This window comes from Pogoniulus pusillus, chromosome 15 (genome assembly GCF_015220805.1).
Source record: "Pogoniulus pusillus isolate bPogPus1 chromosome 15, bPogPus1.pri, whole genome shotgun sequence".
NCBI lineage: Eukaryota > Metazoa > Chordata > Aves > Piciformes > Lybiidae > Pogoniulus > Pogoniulus pusillus.
The window spans coordinates 10,000,229-10,019,583 of record NC_087278.1 but is presented as its reverse complement, the minus strand read 5'-3'; the positions used below and the strand labels follow the sequence as shown (position 1 = coordinate 10,019,583).

At 49.7% G+C, this 19,355-nt stretch overlaps 2 protein-coding genes across 4 annotated transcripts; both read right to left on the bottom strand.

The window, feature by feature from the left end:
• Window positions 1-537: 537 nt before the first annotated feature.
• FOXRED2 (FAD dependent oxidoreductase domain containing 2) lies at window positions 538-10,355 on the bottom strand. 2 transcript variants are annotated; one of them, XM_064155337.1, is made up of 9 exons: window positions 10,185-10,353; window positions 9,081-9,611; window positions 7,319-7,570; window positions 6,578-6,847; window positions 5,752-5,918; window positions 4,932-5,097; window positions 4,183-4,424; window positions 3,125-3,295; window positions 538-2,402 (listed from the first exon to the last, which is right to left on the bottom strand). In XM_064155337.1, exons 2-9 carry the CDS (start codon window positions 9,587-9,589, stop codon window positions 2,140-2,142), a joined length of 2,040 nt encoding a protein of 679 aa, XP_064011407.1. In that variant the 5' UTR covers window positions 9,590-9,611; window positions 10,185-10,353; the 3' UTR covers window positions 538-2,139. The 2 variants fall into 2 exon arrangements, with proteins under 2 accessions (XP_064011407.1, XP_064011408.1); XM_064155338.1 differs by having other exon boundaries at window positions 2,150-2,346; window positions 10,185-10,355.
• A 117-nt stretch (window positions 10,356-10,472) lies between these two features.
• Window positions 10,473-18,483, bottom strand: EIF3D (eukaryotic translation initiation factor 3 subunit D). Of its 2 annotated transcripts, none has more exons than XM_064155340.1 (15): window positions 18,354-18,483; window positions 17,825-17,959; window positions 17,489-17,534; window positions 16,978-17,114; window positions 16,793-16,878; window positions 16,277-16,349; window positions 16,014-16,129; window positions 15,668-15,800; window positions 14,899-15,046; window positions 14,586-14,716; window positions 14,058-14,143; window positions 13,705-13,834; window positions 13,169-13,311; window positions 12,113-12,393; window positions 10,473-10,637 (listed from the first exon to the last, which is right to left on the bottom strand). In XM_064155340.1, exons 2-15 carry the CDS (start codon window positions 17,945-17,947, stop codon window positions 10,624-10,626), a joined length of 1,647 nt encoding a protein of 548 aa, XP_064011410.1. In that variant the 5' UTR covers window positions 17,948-17,959; window positions 18,354-18,483; the 3' UTR covers window positions 10,473-10,623. The 2 variants fall into 2 exon arrangements, with proteins under 2 accessions (XP_064011410.1, XP_064011411.1); XM_064155341.1 differs by having other exon boundaries at window positions 16,014-16,126.
• Window positions 18,484-19,355: the final 872 nt, after the last annotated feature.

Sequence of the window (19,355 nt, the reverse complement as noted above, 5' to 3'; positions counted from 1 at the left end):
GGGCCCAACAGCAGCCTTGCCTTGCCCTGCCCTACCTTACTTGCCCACACAGACCTAGCCAGCAGGTCCCCTCCACTTGGGACTAAGTGAAGAATACTGCTGTGCCACCTGCTTCTTTCAGCTTTCCTGGCAAGCCATGGTCCTGCAGCTTCCCAGTCCTGTGGTCAGTGATTAACTCCTGTCCACGTGACACAGTGGCATGGGGCACCCAGGTCAAGCTGCCCCCTTGCTCCTACAGGTGACTACAGACTGATGGCATCAGTCCCAGCTGGAGCAAGGCTAAAAGGACACCACTCTATTAGCAGACTATGAGGGGTGGGAACTCAAGTGTCTGCTCCCTAGGACCCTCTGGAAGCAAGGGGCAGCAAGACCTCTGCCATTTCAGGTGGCACATTCAACTCTAGGAGCTGGTGTAGGGCACGTTGGAAGAGTTGGTGTGTGCCGGTTTTACACACATGGTCACTTTTCTAAGTGAGGCAACACACATACTATGAACTGTGATCTCTTGTGGGAATCTGAGGATGAAGAGGAAACATCTGGAGAACGCATGTGTTTATGTACAATAGGGAGGCACTCTGTCAGTGCATACAAGGAATGAATGTAACGTGCTCTGAGCAACGACCAGTAAACCCAACTCAGTGACAGGCCCTTTGCTTCCTCTGGACAATCCTGAAATAAAATGCCTGTGGTGTCAAGGAAATACCAAGTGATGGCACTACACAGTCAACTACAGACTATGAAAGCTGCCTCCAGGCTGGCCTTGGAGCTGAGGCAAGGGGATGTAAAGCCTACAAATTGATGCTGACTGAGGCCAGCTGAGAAGGTGATTGTTTCTCCTCCTATGCAGCATTGCTAGCATAGCCCAGTATTCCCAAAGAGGAGAAAGAACTCATTTGTTATCTCCTTCACTACTCCCCAGTCTCTCCAAGGATGAAGCAGAGGTGGGGTTGGAACTAGGGCTTTACAGAATTTGAAAGACTGGGAGAGATTTAGGTCCAGTTAGGTATGCTCCCCACCTCCCAGTGTGGGGTATCAGGAAGCACAGGTGCAGAGTGGTATATCCTAGATTCTAAGGGACTAGAAAATGTGTTGAGGTAAAAGCCTGTTCCCTCTTACCCCTCCTCTTATTTCCTAGAAGTCACAGGGATGTCATAAGGTCAAGCTCAAAGCTGCTCTTGCTTTGCAACTTCAGGGCTATGAAAGCAGCCTACAGAGAGGTGACAGACAAATGCACCTGGCTGGCAGAGGGAACAATAAAGGGCAGACAGCCTCTCACTCAGTGCTGGTAAGTTCTCGAGGTGGTTGGAGTGGAATATAATAGAAACAGAGCATTTTTAACGACATCAAAGTCCCAAAATTCTCTTGATGGGACATAGTGCAAACAGGAGAAAAACTGGTCATGCTTTACAAAAGACAGGGGCTAACCTTTCAGGCTGCTTGGTGCAGGAAAAAGACATGAGGACAGCAAAGCTGAACTCAGTGTAAGTCTCTTGTGTCTCTGTGTCCCAGGCATTCCCAGGCAAGTGCCTTATCCTTTGGGGATGAAAGGGTCCTTTGCAGTGCTCTTTGGGAAATAACAAACTATCCGACCTAGATGGTAACTAAAACCACCCCTCTCCACATGAGCTCTGCAACCACCCTAATTCCAATGCAGGAGAAATAACTGGGAAGTTTGCCCACAGCACCGCTTTGGGATCTGGTGCACCAGCACAGCTGACAGCACCCGAGGAACAAGGAGCCCGCACCGGGCTGCCACAGGGCATAAACAGAGCAGGTCACCTCCGAAGAGGTATGTCACATGTAGTTACCCAGGCGTTCATGCACTCTCTTCCGTGACCCCTGCACGTCGCTGATAACATTGGTCTGCGAGATAAACTCAAACACCATCTTCAGGCAACTATGAACTCTGCAAGGACAATGCAGGAGCCTCAGCACCACTGGGTTTTGGCTCCTCGGTTATTCTTCAGAGCATCTTGGTCCACTTTGTAACAGCAAGATCTGAGCAGGTCTTTGGCAATTCATGATCACTGGAAGGCATGGGGATGGAAAAGGTGCATGGGAAAGAGCAGGATCCTGCTGTGGATCTCTTAGAATATTGTCACGACAGCACCTATAGGTTTCAGCATGGAGCAAGAATGGTTAAAGCTCATCCTTGGCATTGACGAGATGCTGCAAGGGACGAACTGATATCACGTGATCTCTCAGCAGCTGGTCCTGTGACTGTCTGTGGCTGTCAGGACGCCTGTCACCCAAGTCTGTGAGAGTATAATCCTCCAGCAGACCAGCTTCCACCGCGTGGCGCCGGAGCCCCTCGCTCCCCAGGAGCCCTTGCATTTTTGCATACCCCTGCCGACAGAAGGGAGGTAGCTTCTGATGGGTGAAGGCAAACAGGAAACAGGACTCTGTGGGGGAAAGGATCAAAAATCAGACACAGCAGAGACACTTCATAAAGGAAAATTCCCATGCACTCGAGGACTCATTCAAATGAAGTGGCAGAGAGGGTCAGGGAGAATGACAAGTTTCCCTCCCAGCACTCTGCTCCTCATGGCTGCAGAATGATTGACTTAAGTCCAGGAGATGAAGGGTGGGATCTCCAGTGTGTACATCTGAGTTCGTAGCTCTGGCATTTTCTTCACACAACAGGATTGCTTCCCTCTATGTGCCACACAGAATTCCTCCAAAAGGTTTCCAGAACTAGTCTTCAGGAAGGGAGACAGCTGTGACTATCTCTGACATCCCAGCACTCCCATTTCCCATGGGAAAGCAACCCCACATCAGTATTTGGAAAGAGATCTGGTGCACAAAGGACATTCAAATAATGGAGGAGGAAGGAAAGCTGCAGCTAGAAAAGGAACTGAACCCAAACTCATAAACCTTTCCCTAAATCCGTTTGTGCCTGGGCCAGTCTCACTCTGGTGGTGAGCAAAAGCAAAGGCTATTTGGGAACATTTACACACTACCCACGCTTTTTACTGTCATGGAAGAGCATCAAAGAGGTGTGACTGGAAGCGTGACCACCAGCGAGCTCACCACAGGCAGATCTCAGCTATTTGCAGAAAAGATCACTCCTGCCACTCTCTCTCTTCCTCCTCCTCCTGCCACCTCGACCCTGTGCTCAAATTACCTGCAAAGAAATTGCGCAGATCAGTGCTGAGGCAATTCTCCAGGAACCGCCTCAGTGGCAGGATGTGAGCGTTTGGGGCCGTCCAGTCGGTCAGAAAGTCCTCCACAATGTGATGGATGGCATCTGGGCGGGGAAGAGGCCAATCTGGGGGTCGAAGTTTCATCTCATGCTCTGCCAAGAGAACATAAGGGGAATCTCTCAGAATCCAGATGGCATTAACAAGAGCTTGGGAAGTGGAAAGCAGCTATGACAGCTGTTTCAACTTTTGTCCTGACCCTTTAATCCCTACCTTACTTTCATTGTGCAATCCCCTCTGCTAGCTCAGGCCTCAGTAGCCCTCCTGTTGTCCAGCTGCCCCTTGTCCCAGCCAGCAGTATTTCCATCTCATTTCACTCCTGCTCCCCTTGGGCAGGGACTGCGAGAGAGACTGAGCTGCATTCAAGCTTTAACAATGCTGCCCGTCATGCTTCTTTCTGTGCAAGGCACAGAACTTGACCCTAGGTTTTTGGAGATGAAGATTCAGCACACTCATTTCCTAAGGAAATCTCTTCTGAGCATGTTTGTTTGATGGACACAACACTCAGCTTCAAACTCTTGCCTCTGGCTGCCTTTATTACTCTCTGGCCTTTCAAACCTAGGCTGGCCACAGACAGCAGCTGTCTTTTAGCAGCAACACTGAACAGTCCAGGTTCATCCACTGGGACACACACAGGGTGCCAGCCAAAGGGAAGAAATTATCTTCTTTTTGTGGATGGGGAAATTTCCAATATACCTATTTGTTCCTATCCTCAAATGGTCTCTGGTACATCCCATTCACCCTGCGCTCCACATAAGTCTGACCAAGAGAAACTTCTTGCCAATTCCCAGCTTTTGTTTTTCATCTAAGACAGTAGTGGCAAGTGGTCCAGAGGATGGATATGATGAAAGTGGAGGAGAAGGGTGTGCAGTGCCTTCAGGTACCACACCTGCCCGCCACTAGCCTTTAGCTCTGAAGTGTCTTTGTCCCTCTCTGTTCTGTTCATATCAGGTAATTAACAGGGAGAGTGAGGAAAGCTTACCTGTTGGGAGGTGTTTGTAGTAGTAAATAACAGGGTGCAAAAAGTTAGACTGCCAGGCATGCTGTGCTTCCCCCACAGCTCGATTGTAGTAAAAGACATCCTTGTCATCCCCAGAGAAATTCCTCCCATACTCCATGATGACAACAAACAGTCCACCGGGAGCCTTCCTCCCCGTCTGCATTTCCAGTTCAGCCAGGACTCCAACTGGGTACTCCTCCAGGTATTCAAAGGCTGTGGCATTCCTGTGAATTGCAACCACAACCATCAAACGTTTCCACCAAAAATAGCCATCTGGGATCCAACATCCTTTCAACTGGGTTGGGCTTAGGCCAAGGAACCATCAGATAGTAATCAATTCTGGTCATTACACATTTGGGTTGGACTCGATGCAGAGCTTGTGAAAGCTGAGGATACTGTTACAAGGCTCTATTAATCTCATATATTGTGGAAGTCCTCTCCAAATTAGCACTGCTCAAGAAAAGCTTTTCCCTGGGGACAGTAAAAAAGGTACTACATCTCTATGCTGAGAGGGAAGGACTGGACCAATACAGCCTTTGAAGAGAGGGAACTGGCAGAATTGTGCATTCTGGCATCAGTTGTGGTAGCAGTATAGGTATTGAGGCAACTGCCTATGTGATAGCAACATCCTTACGCAGTACTGAAGCAATTTGTGTGGTGGTACCATGGGAAACAACAGCAAAGAAAAAGAAATGAAACGATGGAGAGCAGTGCTGGGAACAATTACTCACTCTCTCAGCAGTATGATGTCAGCCAGGACACTGAACATCTGGTAGAGGCCTGAGGCCTCATTCACCCGCTTGATGATGGAATTGGTCAGCTGTGTAATAGGGTAGACTGTGGACGGCCAGGGGACATCGTGGTGACGGTTTTCCAATAGGCGGTGGACTGCACGAGCTGAGATATTGAGGGAAACACAGACAGCTTGTTAGAAACACAAGCTTCTGCTCTGAAGAAATCCAATTGCTCTGCCGCAGCACTCACAGATACCAGCAGGACACAATAAATAAGCTTTACAGCTCATCCACGCTCAGGATCTCCCACCCCATTCGCTGGTAACTGCAGTGGAGATGCCCTCTGAAAGCTGATGTGATGCTAAGTGGTTGGTGAGGGGGTGGGGGGTCCTGAGGGATATTTCATTACTTCTGAGCAGTTCTTTAGTGATAAGGAGGGGCACACACAAAAAGACAGAAATTCTCTCTATTGCCCAGAGCTGCTGGGTTTAAACTCCACAGCACAGACCTCTCACCCACAGACTGTCACGAGGCAGAGCATCTGGCAGGCAGAAATCTATTGTGTTACATAAATAAGAGACAAGGGGCAAGAGAGACACAAGACAAAACAAAGACAGACAGCTAAAAACTTCAGATATGACCCCAAGTCACTTCTCCTCTGCTTCAGACAACACAGCTGCAGCTTGACTGCGTTTTGTTGTTCTTATTGCCTGCACAAGACTGAAGGTGATCTCTTTCCAGCAGCAAACTATGAACTGTTCCTTCGAAAGGAGGAACAATTCCAACCTCTGTCCTTTCTATACACCCTAGTACTCACTTGTATACCGGAATCCATGGATGAAGCCCCCAGCAGATTTCCTGAAGTCAATAGAATGGCTAGCAGTGCCAAGAACAAAAAGCCCCTGAGTGCTTCTGGACTCGTAGTTGGGATTGATCTGAGGATACTTGTTTTTATACCCTTTTCCTGGCATCATTTTAAGGGATCTGATATGCAAAAGAGAAGAACAGACTGTAAGAAAGTGCAGGGATGGAAAAATAAAAAGTGTGTGAAAAGGCACACGTTGTATTGCAGACATGAAAGACTCAGCTTCGTGCCCCCCCACTGTCTTCAGTGGGATTTACTACTACAAGATCTTCCAGAAGACCAGGCTGATCATCTCAAGGTAGCTCTGGAGAAGATCAAATCCCAGTCTGAGCCACTGACAGTGAAGATTGGAAGACAGTAAAGTTAGCACTATCATTTTCAACTGCAGGATGCACCAAGACATAAACCAAAGCGGAGTGAAGGTTGCACCCTCAGGGAAAAAAAGTAGACAAATCCTTTCTGTAGCCATCAGCACCTCTACCATCTTCATTTTGAAAAAGCCTCAAAACATTGCTAGACTTCTCCAGGTGATCTGGCAGGTCAGGATGCTAAGTTCTAAAGGCACAATTCCTGTGTCACCCAGGTCTCAACCTGGATGTTTGCTCAGTCCATGGCACACATGTTCCTACTGGGGGGCAGCTGTAGCTGAAGAGAAAACAAAGGACTACGCAGCACCAGGTAGGTCAGAGCATGCAGTGGTCTGAGCAGTACTACCAGGAGAGGAACTGCCTTTTCCTCCATACTTAGACCCTTCTCTCCAAATACTCTCTTCCCTCACCTGTTGTAGATAGAGAAGTCAAATTTCCAGCCCAGGCAGCGGATGACACGGTCGTAAGGAGCACGGGTGGCAAAGTTGTCCAGCTCGTCCTGTGGCAGGGTGATGGAGTCGATACCCGCACTAGTGTTCCTGTCCTCCAGGTAGAACCGGAGTGTGATGTGCAGCTTTCCTTTCTTGTCCTTGACAATAGCCAGATCTTCCAAGTCACCTTCCAGAAGCCCGTCTAGAGACTTCAACTGGTAGGTGTCCAGCAGGCCATTGTTAATTGCTCTATGAAAATAAAAATGTGCAGGAGTGGCTAAAAGAAGGAAGGAGAGGTGGGATCCGTGTTCCTGTCTCAGCTGCTGAAAACAAAACACCTTTAGCAGGCATCCCACACTCTAGTGCAAAGGCTACATCCTCAGGGCTCACAGGAACACCACAGGTAACACACCCTTGCAGGACGTAGTCAACCTCTTGGTTCTCTTCTGTGATTGAAAGCAAAGCAACAACTTGGGAATCAGCACTTCTAAATGATACATTTTCCAAAGAGGTCTTTTCCTATTTCACAGACTCCAAAGAGCTGTGTGTGAAGTAGCATCAAGCTCCTGTGTTCAGCAACTACAACCTGGACTGCTTTAAACAAACAACGTAAAGACAGAAGATGCTATGTTTCCACTGTAACCCCCAGGATCACAGCACATCCTCTGCCAGTCCAGCTCATTTGCGCAATAAATGATTCTCTTTGAAATGGTTTCCTACCTCAGATCTCCAACGTAGTGGGTGGCCCATGACAGGCGCACGCGGGACCGGCTCACCATATGGATGAAGTTCGTGACACCTAGAATGTTCTCTGCTGTCTCAAAGGCTGAGTTCCCTCGGCCCAAGATCAACACGGTTTGGCCAGCAAAATCCTCTGGATTGATAGACACAGTCTCGTAACCCTCGACATATTCTGAGCCAGGGAAGTTCACCACGTTGGGGACCCATGTTCCAGTAGCTACCAACAAAGAGCTGCAAAAACAGAGAGAGCACTTGGAAATGCAGGAATTAAGAGTGAGGCCACTGCTCCATCTCATCACTCCTTTGTCCTCCCACTGTGAAAGATGGCTGTGATATACACCTGCAGCCACACTGGATCAGCTACACAGGTCATGATTTGAAAAGGAACCTCTCTCCAGTTTCACCTAATGACCTGCTCCTCTTTTCCCTATCCTCGGACCAACAACAAGGAGCACCATTATACATAACAAAAGCCAGTGTGGGTGTCATACAGGTATGTCTCCCTCCACTGACAAATGTGTGAGTACTACCCAGTGTCCTCACTGGTGATAAATACAATACTAAGGTTTCACAGGCTGATCATATAAAAGTACTCCAATTTAAAAGTTGTACAGTAGAGCACAAGTAATTTTTAAGAGGGATAGAAAATGGTTTCAATGTTTTAAAAGCTAATTTGTAGTCACAAAAACAAGTTAGCAACACCAATAACGGTTAACACCAAAATTATGTGCAGTAATCTCTCCACTAGAATTTCTGCTGAATCTTAAGCAGATGTTTCTGAAGTAGATGGCAACGCCAGGCAGCCCAGGCTAGCAGCACTGTCTGCTGTCCCTCTCCTGCTCATGCAGCTCCCAAGAGCACAACTTGCTTGCAGTGTGTGGGTGTCTGGGATTGCCTTCTGTCCTCTGCAAGCCTGCCAGCCAGCGCACCTCCAAGTGACAGCCAGCACGACCTGCTGTTGTGGAGCTGAGATTCTCAGGAGGTGAGAAATACACTCCGTATGTTCACAAGACTAACTTCTAGGGTTTTAGGAATGCAGCTCAATGGAGGTACAGGATACACATGCGTAAGTATGATAAAGGGAAGGGGAATTTCGGGGACCAGCAGCCATGAGGGTTATTTCTCACAGTTGGTTCCCTCAGCTGCAACATCCTCACTTTTCTGATTCCCTTCTGCCTGCTCTGTGCTAGCCCTGGGCTTCAGGGGCATACTTCTCTTCTAAGAGAAGTGAGATGTCACTGCACTGATTCACCTGAGTCTGTAGTAAAGACAGCAGTAAAAAGTATGACTGAGGTTTGTTTTTTTTTTTCACAGAAAGCAATTATCTAGAGATAAACTGAAAGTGATTTATCAAGGATGGAAGCTGTGATAATGGCAAGCACAGCCAGTTTGTGTCTGCCCTGCCAGCTGCTTAGCTGTCTGAAGGATAGTGTTGTTCATGAAAGGCAATGCTTTCCAGGGGCAGATATTACACCCACCCACCTCGCTGATCCTAGTAAAATATTTTTCACCTGTAATGGTGGTTAAGGCTCTAAGAGGCTGGGAAGTCTCCATCCTTGGAGATACTCATGCCTCAGCATTGCAAGGCTGGGACAACTTGATGTCATTGGTCCTGCTTTGGGCAGGGAGCTTCAGGGAAATTACTTTTATGGGTTGCTTCCAACCTAAATCATTCTACAATTTTGTTACTTTGAAAATGCTCATGGAGAGCAGAGTGGCTAGCTCTGGGTTCACCTGTTACCTGCACTTGTAGTTCTGCCTGTCCTGGTCAGTCAGGAGGAAATAGTGGCCATTCCAGGCCTGCTCGTCCTTCTCCAGTGTCACATGGATGATAGCTGTGTTGTACTGAACTTGAAGCTTCAGTAGGGAAGCAAAGTCCTCTAGGTAATGCACCATTGTGTCAGCATCAGGGAAGAAGTCATGGGAGTAGTGTTTGAAAAGCAGACGGCGGTCGTGGCTGAGGAGGGAGTTCCAGTCGTGGCGGAGGTTGAACTCACTGTTAGACTTGCCCGTGTACCGCTTGTTGATGCTGATGAGCTTGCGGTGCCGAGGGTAGAGGGCGAAGAAACTGCCAGGAGCATGGCTCCGCTCAAAGACGGTGTAGTCTCGGCCAGCTTGCTGGAGGAAATAGGCTGCCTGCAAGCCTGAGGGGCCAGCCCCAATGATGCAGTAGTCGTGGTAGACAAAAGCAGCACTTCTCGTCACACATAAGGCCAGCCCCAGGAGTATCCTGCAGATTGCTGGGGCCATGGCAGGGCTGGGACAGCCACCCCTGCAGGAAAAAGGACCAGAGAGATGGACATCGATCAAGGGATGAGCAGCTTTAAGCAAGGAGGCCTCCTGGCAAGAGACTCCAGCCAACGGAGGCCTTGCTGCAAAGGCCTGCCCCCTACCCAGGCCTGGTCACCATAATGCTACTGCCACCACCACCACCCCTCAGGGCCTCAAGGTGAGGAAAGGGGCTCTGCCCTGACATCCCTAACAGCTAATAGTAAAAAGGGCCCCAGGTTTTCCAGCCAATGGACTCACAGGGATACCTATTCCAGGCAGTATCAGACACCATGGGGCCAGCAGGTGAGAAGGTGAGGCAGCACCTGTAAGCTCATAGCCCCTGTCCCTGCGCTTCAACAGCCAATGTGAAGGGCAGGCACAAGACTGCCAACCAATGCAAGATATGGCGCTTCGCGCTGCCCTCGCTCCCCTGCCAATAGGGACCGGTCTTGACCCCTATCCCCTCCCGCCCCCGCCCAGTGGCGTGCTGGCCTGGCCGCCGCACATGAGGCGCGGCGCACCCGGAGCGCGGGGCAGCGGCCAGCGGCCGGCCCCGTCCCGCCGACGGCCGCACCTGCACCGCCGAGCCCGCGCCGCTCCCCGCCGCCCGCGCCGGGGGCCCAGGGCCGGTCGGCCGCTCCCGCCCAGCCGCCGGGAGGGGGAGGTGCAGGCCCCAGCCCCGCCCCCCGCCGCACCACGTGGCACAGCCGCCACTCTGCCCGCCGCCGCTCGCTCACCACGGACTCAAGCAGAGCCGTTCTTAAAGGGACAGGCGCGCACGAAGCGAGCACTGCCACTTCTCCGGCCCCGGCCGCCACCCCGCCCCGCCCCCGCCCCCGCAGCCACGCAGCACACAGCGCCATTCTGCCAAAGGAACTTTATTGCGCTTTCTCGACCCTCAGGGCTTATCTGCAGAACGGCCGCAGGCCAAGCCAGAGCCGGCAGCCGCCCCCGCCTCCTCCGCGGGAGGGGGGGCGAGGCCAGGCGCTGCTGCCTCCTTTCGCTACAGGCGTTCAGCTCTCTTCCTCTGAAAGAGAAAACAAAACAGGCATGAAGTGAACGCAGCAGGCTAAAGAAGCTCAAGCCAAACCCTGTCCAGGAAATGACACATGGAATCACTAAGAGGTTTGAACTAGAAGGGACTTTTAAACGTCATCTGGTCCAACCTCCCCACTGAGCAAGGTCAAACTCAATTAGATATTGCTCAATGCCCTATCCAACCTGGCCTTAAATGCTTCCGGGAAGGGGCATCCACAACTTCTATGGGGAACCTGTTCCAGTGTTTCACCGTAATATTTATTCCTAATATCCAACCTAAATCTACCCTCTCCCAGTGCGAAACTCATCCCCCTCACACTATCACTGCGCTCACTGATCATGAGTCCCTCCCCATCTCCCTTACCGTCCCATTTAAGTACTGAGAGCCTGCAGTAAGATTTCCCTAGAGCCTTTTCTCCAGGTTGAACAACTCCCAAATGCCTAAGCCTGTCCTCACAGTGGAAGTGCTCAAACCCCATGCTCATGTTGGAGGCTCTTCTCTAGACTTATGCTGGAGGCCCCAGAGCTAGCAGAGAACTGCCAGAGAAAATAAGCCTGTGACTTCAGGGAGATTCATCCCACCTCAGCATGCCTGTCATCATCCCCTTGCAGCCCCCAGGGCCTGTCTATCAGCCAAGGAAGGCCACAGGAACCTTATTTGAATGACACAATTTACATTCCTGAGCCAAATTACACAGCAACTTAGAATCCCCATAGTAAAAAACAGAGCAGACAGGCTAAGTTTGCAACCCTAAAACAAAGGAAGCTGTAATATATTTTACATATCACAGCAGAGCTCTAAGTCAAGCCATTTCCCGTTGTCAGTGCCACACACAGATCACAGGTCTGGGATCACAGACGGTTTTAGGCAGCAAAGCAAAGACAGCTGTCCACTGTAGCTTCACCAGTCCTCTGAAACTCCCAGGCTGACCAACCAGTGCTTGCTCAACTTCAATAGTCACTTGCTTTTTAAAAGCCTTCACTGAGTTACCCCAATCAGGCTTAGTCACCACAAAATTTTAAGGGCGTCATCTTACATTTGGATTCTCATTTCTACAACTTCAGCAAAATAATCCCAGTACAAACCAGCACCCATCTATCCTCCAAGATCCTGGAGCTGCTGAATGAACAGCCTCTTGGCAGACTTCATTTTCCCAGCTGGAGCTCTGGACTTGGGTCCCCACCCTTGGTAACATCAGTCCTCATTCAGTATTACCCATACAGAGGCAAAACATCTGCATTTCTAAATACCAGCTTTTGTTTGCTTCCAGCAGAGTATTTTCAACGTCACTCACATTTCTTCCACCAGAGTCCCATTCTCAAGACCACACAATCTCCAGTCTCACTTATGTCCTGTTATAGCACTTATCTCACCTTTCAGATCTGGTCTTTATCACAAGTCGTCCCTTTTCATTTAGACTGGTAGACCACTTAAAAGCATAAATCACCAAGTACACTACAAACCTTCCTCTTCCTCTTCCTCCTCTTCATCCTCCTCATCTTCATCAGAGCTGAAAGTTCCATCAGGCAAGCTGTAAATCCGGATCACCTGCTTGTTGGGGTCCTTGAGGATGAGGTACTTCCCCTCATCCAGCTTCATGCAGATGTCAATGACGCATCGCAGGATGCCCCAGGCATTCTCTATGCTCAGGTTAATCTGGCTGGCGAACTCATTTGGCTTGAACTGCTGCGTGCCCAGGATCACATGGCGGGCTGAGTCCTTCACATGGTAACGAGATACGTACCTGAGTGGAAGCAAGAAGAAACCAGAGGAATATTAGGAGATTAAGCCCAGCTAGCAAAAAAAACCAGCATGACCATCTTAGTTTTGTTCTCTCAACTGAAAAGTCCTAATACTCAAACACTGAAAGCTAAAAGGATCTCCTGGCTACAAGCTGTCAAACAGTAATATATCTGGAACCCTTCCACCACACCAAATTAGATGAGGTGGTACAAAAGGTACAGAAAGATTAGTCCCACAGATAAAAATTAAGCAATAGCATCATTAGCCTGCAGTCTGGAATTAAACAGATGGAAATGCATTAGTCTCACATCTGAGGATGGAACCCAGGACTGCAGAACCACCAGGACTGAGTTAGCAAATGTCTCCTGCTCATTATCCACAGCACAGTCTTGATTATTTCAAGCTGAGAGCTCAGAAAGGCCTGTGGCAATATTTCCCCTCCACTCAATTTCTCAGTAACAAGGCATTGAGGATCTGAATCTGATTCCTGACAGGTAGCACAGCTGCTGAGAGCTGCACATGCCACCTGCCCGTCACATTTGTGAGGTCTCACAAAGCCAGTCACAATGACACATCAGCCAGATGCTGAGAGGAAGCAGCTTACACTGAGGCTGGGGGGCACAATGCAAACTTTCCCCTCTTGGCCACTCAAAACAGAGGAAGATTTTATGATTACTCATAGACTGGGTTAAATAATGGAAAATGCAGTTGATTTGGTGCTTGCTTCAAACTAGCACAGGTGCATGTTTGCACATTGAGTGTGAAACCCATCTTACCCAAGTTTGAGATACTCTGAGCCAGCCAACAGGGCGCAACATGTCCAGCGGGCTAATTTGTAGCTGTTGTTTTTCAGCTCTGTGGCTATCACAGCCCCCCTCTGAGAGTCAAGCTTTTGGCGCCAGTCCACTCCGTTGCAGTACTGAAAGAAGAATGGCAACCAGAGTCAACCTAACAAGACAGTAGTCGTCTCTTCAGCCACCTTGACATCACACAGGAAGGAACATGAACAGCAGCCTACAGGGAAAGCCCTTGAACTGGAAGGCAGAAACTTGAATAGTGGGGATTGGTCAGTGGTGGTTAGGAAGTTTGTGAGTCAGGCAATTATGGGTATAGACTGCCTACTGTGCCAAAAGCCCAGGTACAACAGTTCAAACCAGCCACCTTGCATCTGGGGAAGAATCCCATCAGCACCATTATACTGTCCTGGTGGAACGCAGCCGCCCCAGGGACACTGCCAGATATCTGCTGTGCCTGGCATGTCAGGCAGCAGTGAAGCAATTAGAGTTAGCTTTGAGATCTCATTCCTCCTCACCCTGGAATCCCACTCGTTGAGAGTTTTGATGTTGATGAATGACACTTCTCCATTAGCTCCTGTCATCACTCCATCATGTTCACAGCGGACGATGAGATCTATATCATCCCCCAGCTTCCACCTTCGGTACCTGCCAACACACAACCTTGTTAGCTGTTCCCAACCTTTGCTCTCTTCCAGATTCACACAAGACTTCATCAAAATCTTGTTCCCTTTAAACGTTCACTATGCGGACATCTAGGAATCCTCTCATGGAAAAGGTTCTACCAAAAACACTCCTAACTTGTTTCCCTTTTGTACATGCTGACATCCTTCCCCACTGCCAAACGCAGGCATTGGGGAGATTAACAAACCTGTATGCAACAGAGGCTACTTCATTTTTATCCATGTCATCCTCCACAAAGGGGTTTGGGTTGGGGAATTTGTACTTCTCCTTTCCCTGCAGAAGAAAATAGAAAGATGTGTTACGAAAAATATGTGAGGTACTTCTCTCCTCCTGGGCAAATATTCTTTTATGACAACAGTAGCCAATTTCCTTGATCTAGAAAAACACTAAACTTTGAGAAACCTCATTTTTACACTATTTACTTTGCTGTAAGCAGTACTTTTGGTGCTCCAGCCTCACTACAGGTACTCAGAAGTCTGCCTGCTCCACCAATGGGAGTGGGATTTCTTTTTAGTGGAATAAAGGTATAAATCTTTCTACCACTTACACTGCTCACCAGAAGTAACTTCACCCCTTTCAAAACTGGAAGAACACCAGTATAACACACCTCTGTCAATTAAACTGCTTCTGAGTTATATTAAAACAGCCTTAATAAAGTCTCTCCTTCAGACTCCCTGAAATACAGACCCTACAACCCATCACTGCTCAATCTTACCATCCTCAGGCACTGCTGAGAGAAGTTATGATTGATGTAGGTAGCTTCCATGGCAAGGTTGCGTGGAGAATTAAAAGAGTTGCCCTCTTCCTGTGGTGGTTCATTGGCTGTTTCACTCACTGTCAGGAGGTCTGGGAAGAAAATCAGACACCAGCAGTTATACTTGGGGAGGGGATACCTATGCCAGGTTCAGTGAGTCTCCAGCCCCACAATGGAGCATATCAAGTTACCCCTACAACTAGCAAGTGTACTGTCGTAATCAGGTTGTCCTGCATTAAATTTATGCTGCAGTAGATAAAGGACTTTTACTCACCAAAATCTGAATTGTCTCTCTTGTCAAAAAAAAGCTTGGAGCCAACTCTCTGGACAATGATGTCCCAGGAATAGACTGAGCGAGTGCAGCTCATCAATGTGGCCAGGATAGCATCTGTGGCAAACACATTCCCTTGCGTCTTGGCCAGCTATGGATACAGAAGGTGGAGAAAAGTGTGTTTCAGGAACAAGAGATACTTTTTTCCCTTCCCCAGTCAGAACAAGAAGTGTTAGAAAACCGTATCATTGGTGACTTCCCCCATGCTGAGGAAGCTAGACTGGTAGGTAAAACACTTGCTGCTAGACAAAGCATCAGATACTACCCAGTAATGCAGGTCTACCCTCACCCAAACAAGGGAAAAGAAAGAAATCTGTTACAACGAATGTTAACACTGCTGGGACAAGGCACCACTCCTTACTGCTTACTGGATCACAGAAAGCATCTCCAACACTTCCTTGTCTCCCAAAGCGGAAACTCCCAAGAATCACATCTCTCACAAATTTATTTCCCAACACAGCTCAAGTGCCAGTTAGCTTGCTTTTCCAGAACCACAGCTTTACCATTACCAGCATTCCAAGTTTTGTATTCATCTAACTGCCTCAGACTTAAGAACAGTAGCGAACCAGCTAACAATACCAGTAACGATCCTCTGCAAGCCTAGGAATATGGAATTTCATGCCACTAACTTTGGTCTGATGGTGACAGCTGGTGTTGAACAACAGCACACACTAGGAAACACGCTGTGGCTTTCAGGAAGCAGTTACCATACCTTTCGGATAACTGGGTCATCAGTAGTAGTGACAGTATGGAAAATGCGCTTAATGCTCCTCAGCAGCTTCTCATTTCTTGTTGTAATGCGGTCGAAGGCTTTGTCATAGTATTCTAGGGCTCCACAGCACTCTCTGCAAAGGCAAGAACATCATGTTGATATTCCCCCCTGTGAACCAGCTATGAACAACAGAAGAGAGTGGGCCCTGTTGAGCATTCTGTCATCTTCCCCTGCTTCGGGTACCTCAGTATGAACTTTGGAACTAAGCCACAAGAAACGTGCTCTCCTGCTTTCCAAAAATTCAGACAAATCAGAGAGCAGCCACCTATCTGCTTTGGGAACTCACATGTCCTGTGGCTCTGACACCTCCAGGTACCGCATCTTCATCAGCCGAGGGAAATCCATCTCTTCTTTCACCTCCCAATCACTGCGAACTTCAACGGAGGAGTCTCGAGGCTTCTGCTGTGCGGCCAGAGGTAGGACAGAGAGAGAAATGGAGACACAACATATCAGGACTGGTGCAAGAGGAGCTGCCCCAGGAAAAGTTTCTCTGTGAGTGCAGCCTGAGAAACCAAACCACTGCAGGCAACAGAAAGCTTACTAGTTTACCTGTGACTTTTGGTCCCACTTCTGCCTCACTCCAAACTGCTTCTGGAACTTTTTCTGTAGGCGCAAACGATCTCTGAAATGGCAAACAGGAGAAAAGCCATGAAGAACTCTCAACTCCTACATGCCACAACCACTTCTAAGCTTCCAAACTACCACCAGAGGAGCAATGTTTTCAGGCACCAAGCCACTGCAACATTTGCTGAGATGTCTATTGATCCAGAAGCCCAAGGCATTCAAAGCCTTCCAAGATTGCAGTGGAGTTTTCAGAAAAGGTACCTTGAAGTCATGTTTACTTCCCAGGCACGATTCAGAAATCCTTCTAAATTCTTTGACAGCTGTTTGAAACCCACACTTCTAACTACTGCTGCCATCAGCAGAATGCTGGACTGGAGCTATCCTGAAATTCTTCTTTGCTGTTAGCTTCAGTGGGTTCTGCTACAGTAAATTCACACCTTTACCAACAGTATGTTCACACACTCCAACTCAAGCACAGGATGCTTATATCCAAGGCCTAACCTCTCCTTCTGCTTAGCGCTCTTTGGCAGCGTTTGCATGCTGAACTGCGGCATGTTCCGCCGGTCCTTGTCTCTACGAAGGTTCCTCTGCAGAAATGATGGGGGAAAAAAAAAAAGGATGACAGTTGTGAAGTACCTCCTTACTGATGAAGCTCTTTCCTGAGCCTACTTCTGAACATGCATTACCTGTGCAAATCGCATACGATTCCTCTGGTATGCTGTTTTCTGGGTCCGTGTTGTGTCCACCAGTTGGAAGCTGGTCTCATCCTCCTCATGGAAATAGGCATATTGACTTCCTCCTCCAAACTGTGATGAGTACTTGTCTGGAAATAACAAAGCATGCTTCCAGGAAATACACTCCGGCACTTTTCACCCTTCTCTCCCGGTAATTCCTTTTAACTGCCTCCACCTAAGTCTGATGGGACTCCTGCCTTATATGAGCATGTCTTCTCCCCCCCAACATTCCTTCCTGAGAAGCCCTACTCACGAGGCTGTAATAAAAATCACAAGGCCCTAAGGACAGGGAGAGCCCCACAGAGCTCTCCCAAAGGTGAGGCATGAATCCTAATTTAAGAAGTTTCTCTTGCTGAGCTCTGCAGTTAACCACCGGAGTGGGTGTGAGACATGAAAGCAAGAATGACGCTTGAAGAAAACTTTGTAGGAAATAAACTGGAGAGAGTCACCAGACAGCACGTACTAGTGTATCTTTTATCCTGATACGTGGCTCCTGTCCAGTCAGCCACCTAAAGACAAACATAAATAGTCAAAGTATTAATATGATGTTTCTCCTCCAATCTCCGACTTTCTACACGCAGTGCTTTCAGCAGAAGCAGCAAGCGATGCTCAACTTCCAGCTCTGCTTGCCACCTTTGCTAACTGTTCCCAATTGCAGTACACCTTAGAACATTCTGTAAAGGGTGTCAGAAGAGCAGCCATAGTAGTAAGAAGTGAAAACCGATGACAGTATGCAAAGGTGGAATGCCATGGAGGTCGCTCAGCAGCAGCTCAATGCAACCTGGCAGTGTGGCGATACCTTGCCCAGACGGTCTCCTTTGCTGAAGGGCTGATAGGGCATGTCCCTGAACTGCTCGGGTACGGCACACGGGCCCCAGCCAGAGGGGTTGTCCTGGATCACAGGGGTCACGAACTTCGCCATGTTTTTAAACGTCTAGAGAAAAAGCAAAAAAAACCAAGCCCCCAAACCCTCAGCTACCGCACGGTGAGAGCTGCCGCACGCCGTGACACCCGCTGGGGTGGGGCACCGGAGCCTGCGGCCTTATACCAGCACAGGCCACGACGGGGGGACACCGTGAGGGATTGGCAGAAAGGTCACCGCTGCCAGCCAGGCCAGCACCGAGGTCAGTGGCTGGGGTGGGAGGGGGCACTCCAGTCGATGCTGCCACTGTGTGTAGGGTGACAGGCGGCAAACCGGCCCCCACCGGAACCTGTGGCGGCCGCGCCGGGGCGGGGCTGGACTGAGCTGGGCTGGGGGTTCCGATACTCGCGGGCGAGCGTCGGTAGAGCATGTAGCTAGTCCCGGTTGGTCCCAGCGCGCCCCTCACCTGTGCGGCCCCGTCACGGCCCCGATGGCAGCGGATACAGCCGGAGCACTACCAGCGGCTACACGGAAAGAGGCCGCGCACGGCCCCGGCCCGCCTTTTGCGCGTCAAGGCTGCGCAACGCTGCGCCGCCAAGCGCCTCTGTCGTAAAAGCGAAAAAAAGCTACAGCGAAGAGGACCATAGCGCCGCTGCCGTAAAGTGCTGTCCGGGAGCATGCGGAGCGTCGCGGCCGTAGAGCCGGGGCGGGGCGGCTGGAAGAGCCGGGGCGGAGCGGGTGGAGAAGCCGGGGCGGGGCGGGTGGAAGAGCCGGGGCGGAGCGGGTGGAGAAGCCGGGGTGGGTCGGCTGGAAGAGCCGGGGTGGGTCGGGTGGAAGAGCCGGGGCGGGGCGGGTGGAGAAGCTGTCGCGGGCGGCAGGGGACTCGAGCACCGCTGTGGCCCGTTCCGCCGTGCGCGGACGTGGTGGCGGTGGGGTGGACAGCGGTGGTGCCTCGCCCTCTAGCCTGGGCGGCCGCGGTTGTGTTACACTTCGGAGCCCGGCGGGAAGGGTTCCGTGGCGCACTCGGGCCGTGAGGCTGAGTCCCGTGTGGCACGCACACGCGTGGAATCGATCTGTCTCCCGCCTCGTGTCTTACGTTTTGCATTCCCTCACAATTACTGCTCAGTAACAAAAGTGCGTGGGCGTGGGAAGAGAGTGACATTAATGATAGTAAATGTGCCCTATTCATTAAAAAGCCTGAGTTCGATTTCTGAGAAGCAGGGGATGAGACACGGCAAAACCATCGGGATCCTACCCACTTGTCAGAAAGGGAAAGAAAATGGTTTCTGTGCCTGCTCAAAGCAGGGCACGCAGCATGGCAGCTCAAGACAGTAGTGACGGGTCAGAAATGCCTTCTGCAGTGGTAATGTTGATTAAACTTCCCAGAAGTGTGGAACGTAGGGCAGAATTAATTAAGCCTCTGGTAGACAACTCAAATGTCTGCTTGGAATGGTTTTGATGGTCCTTG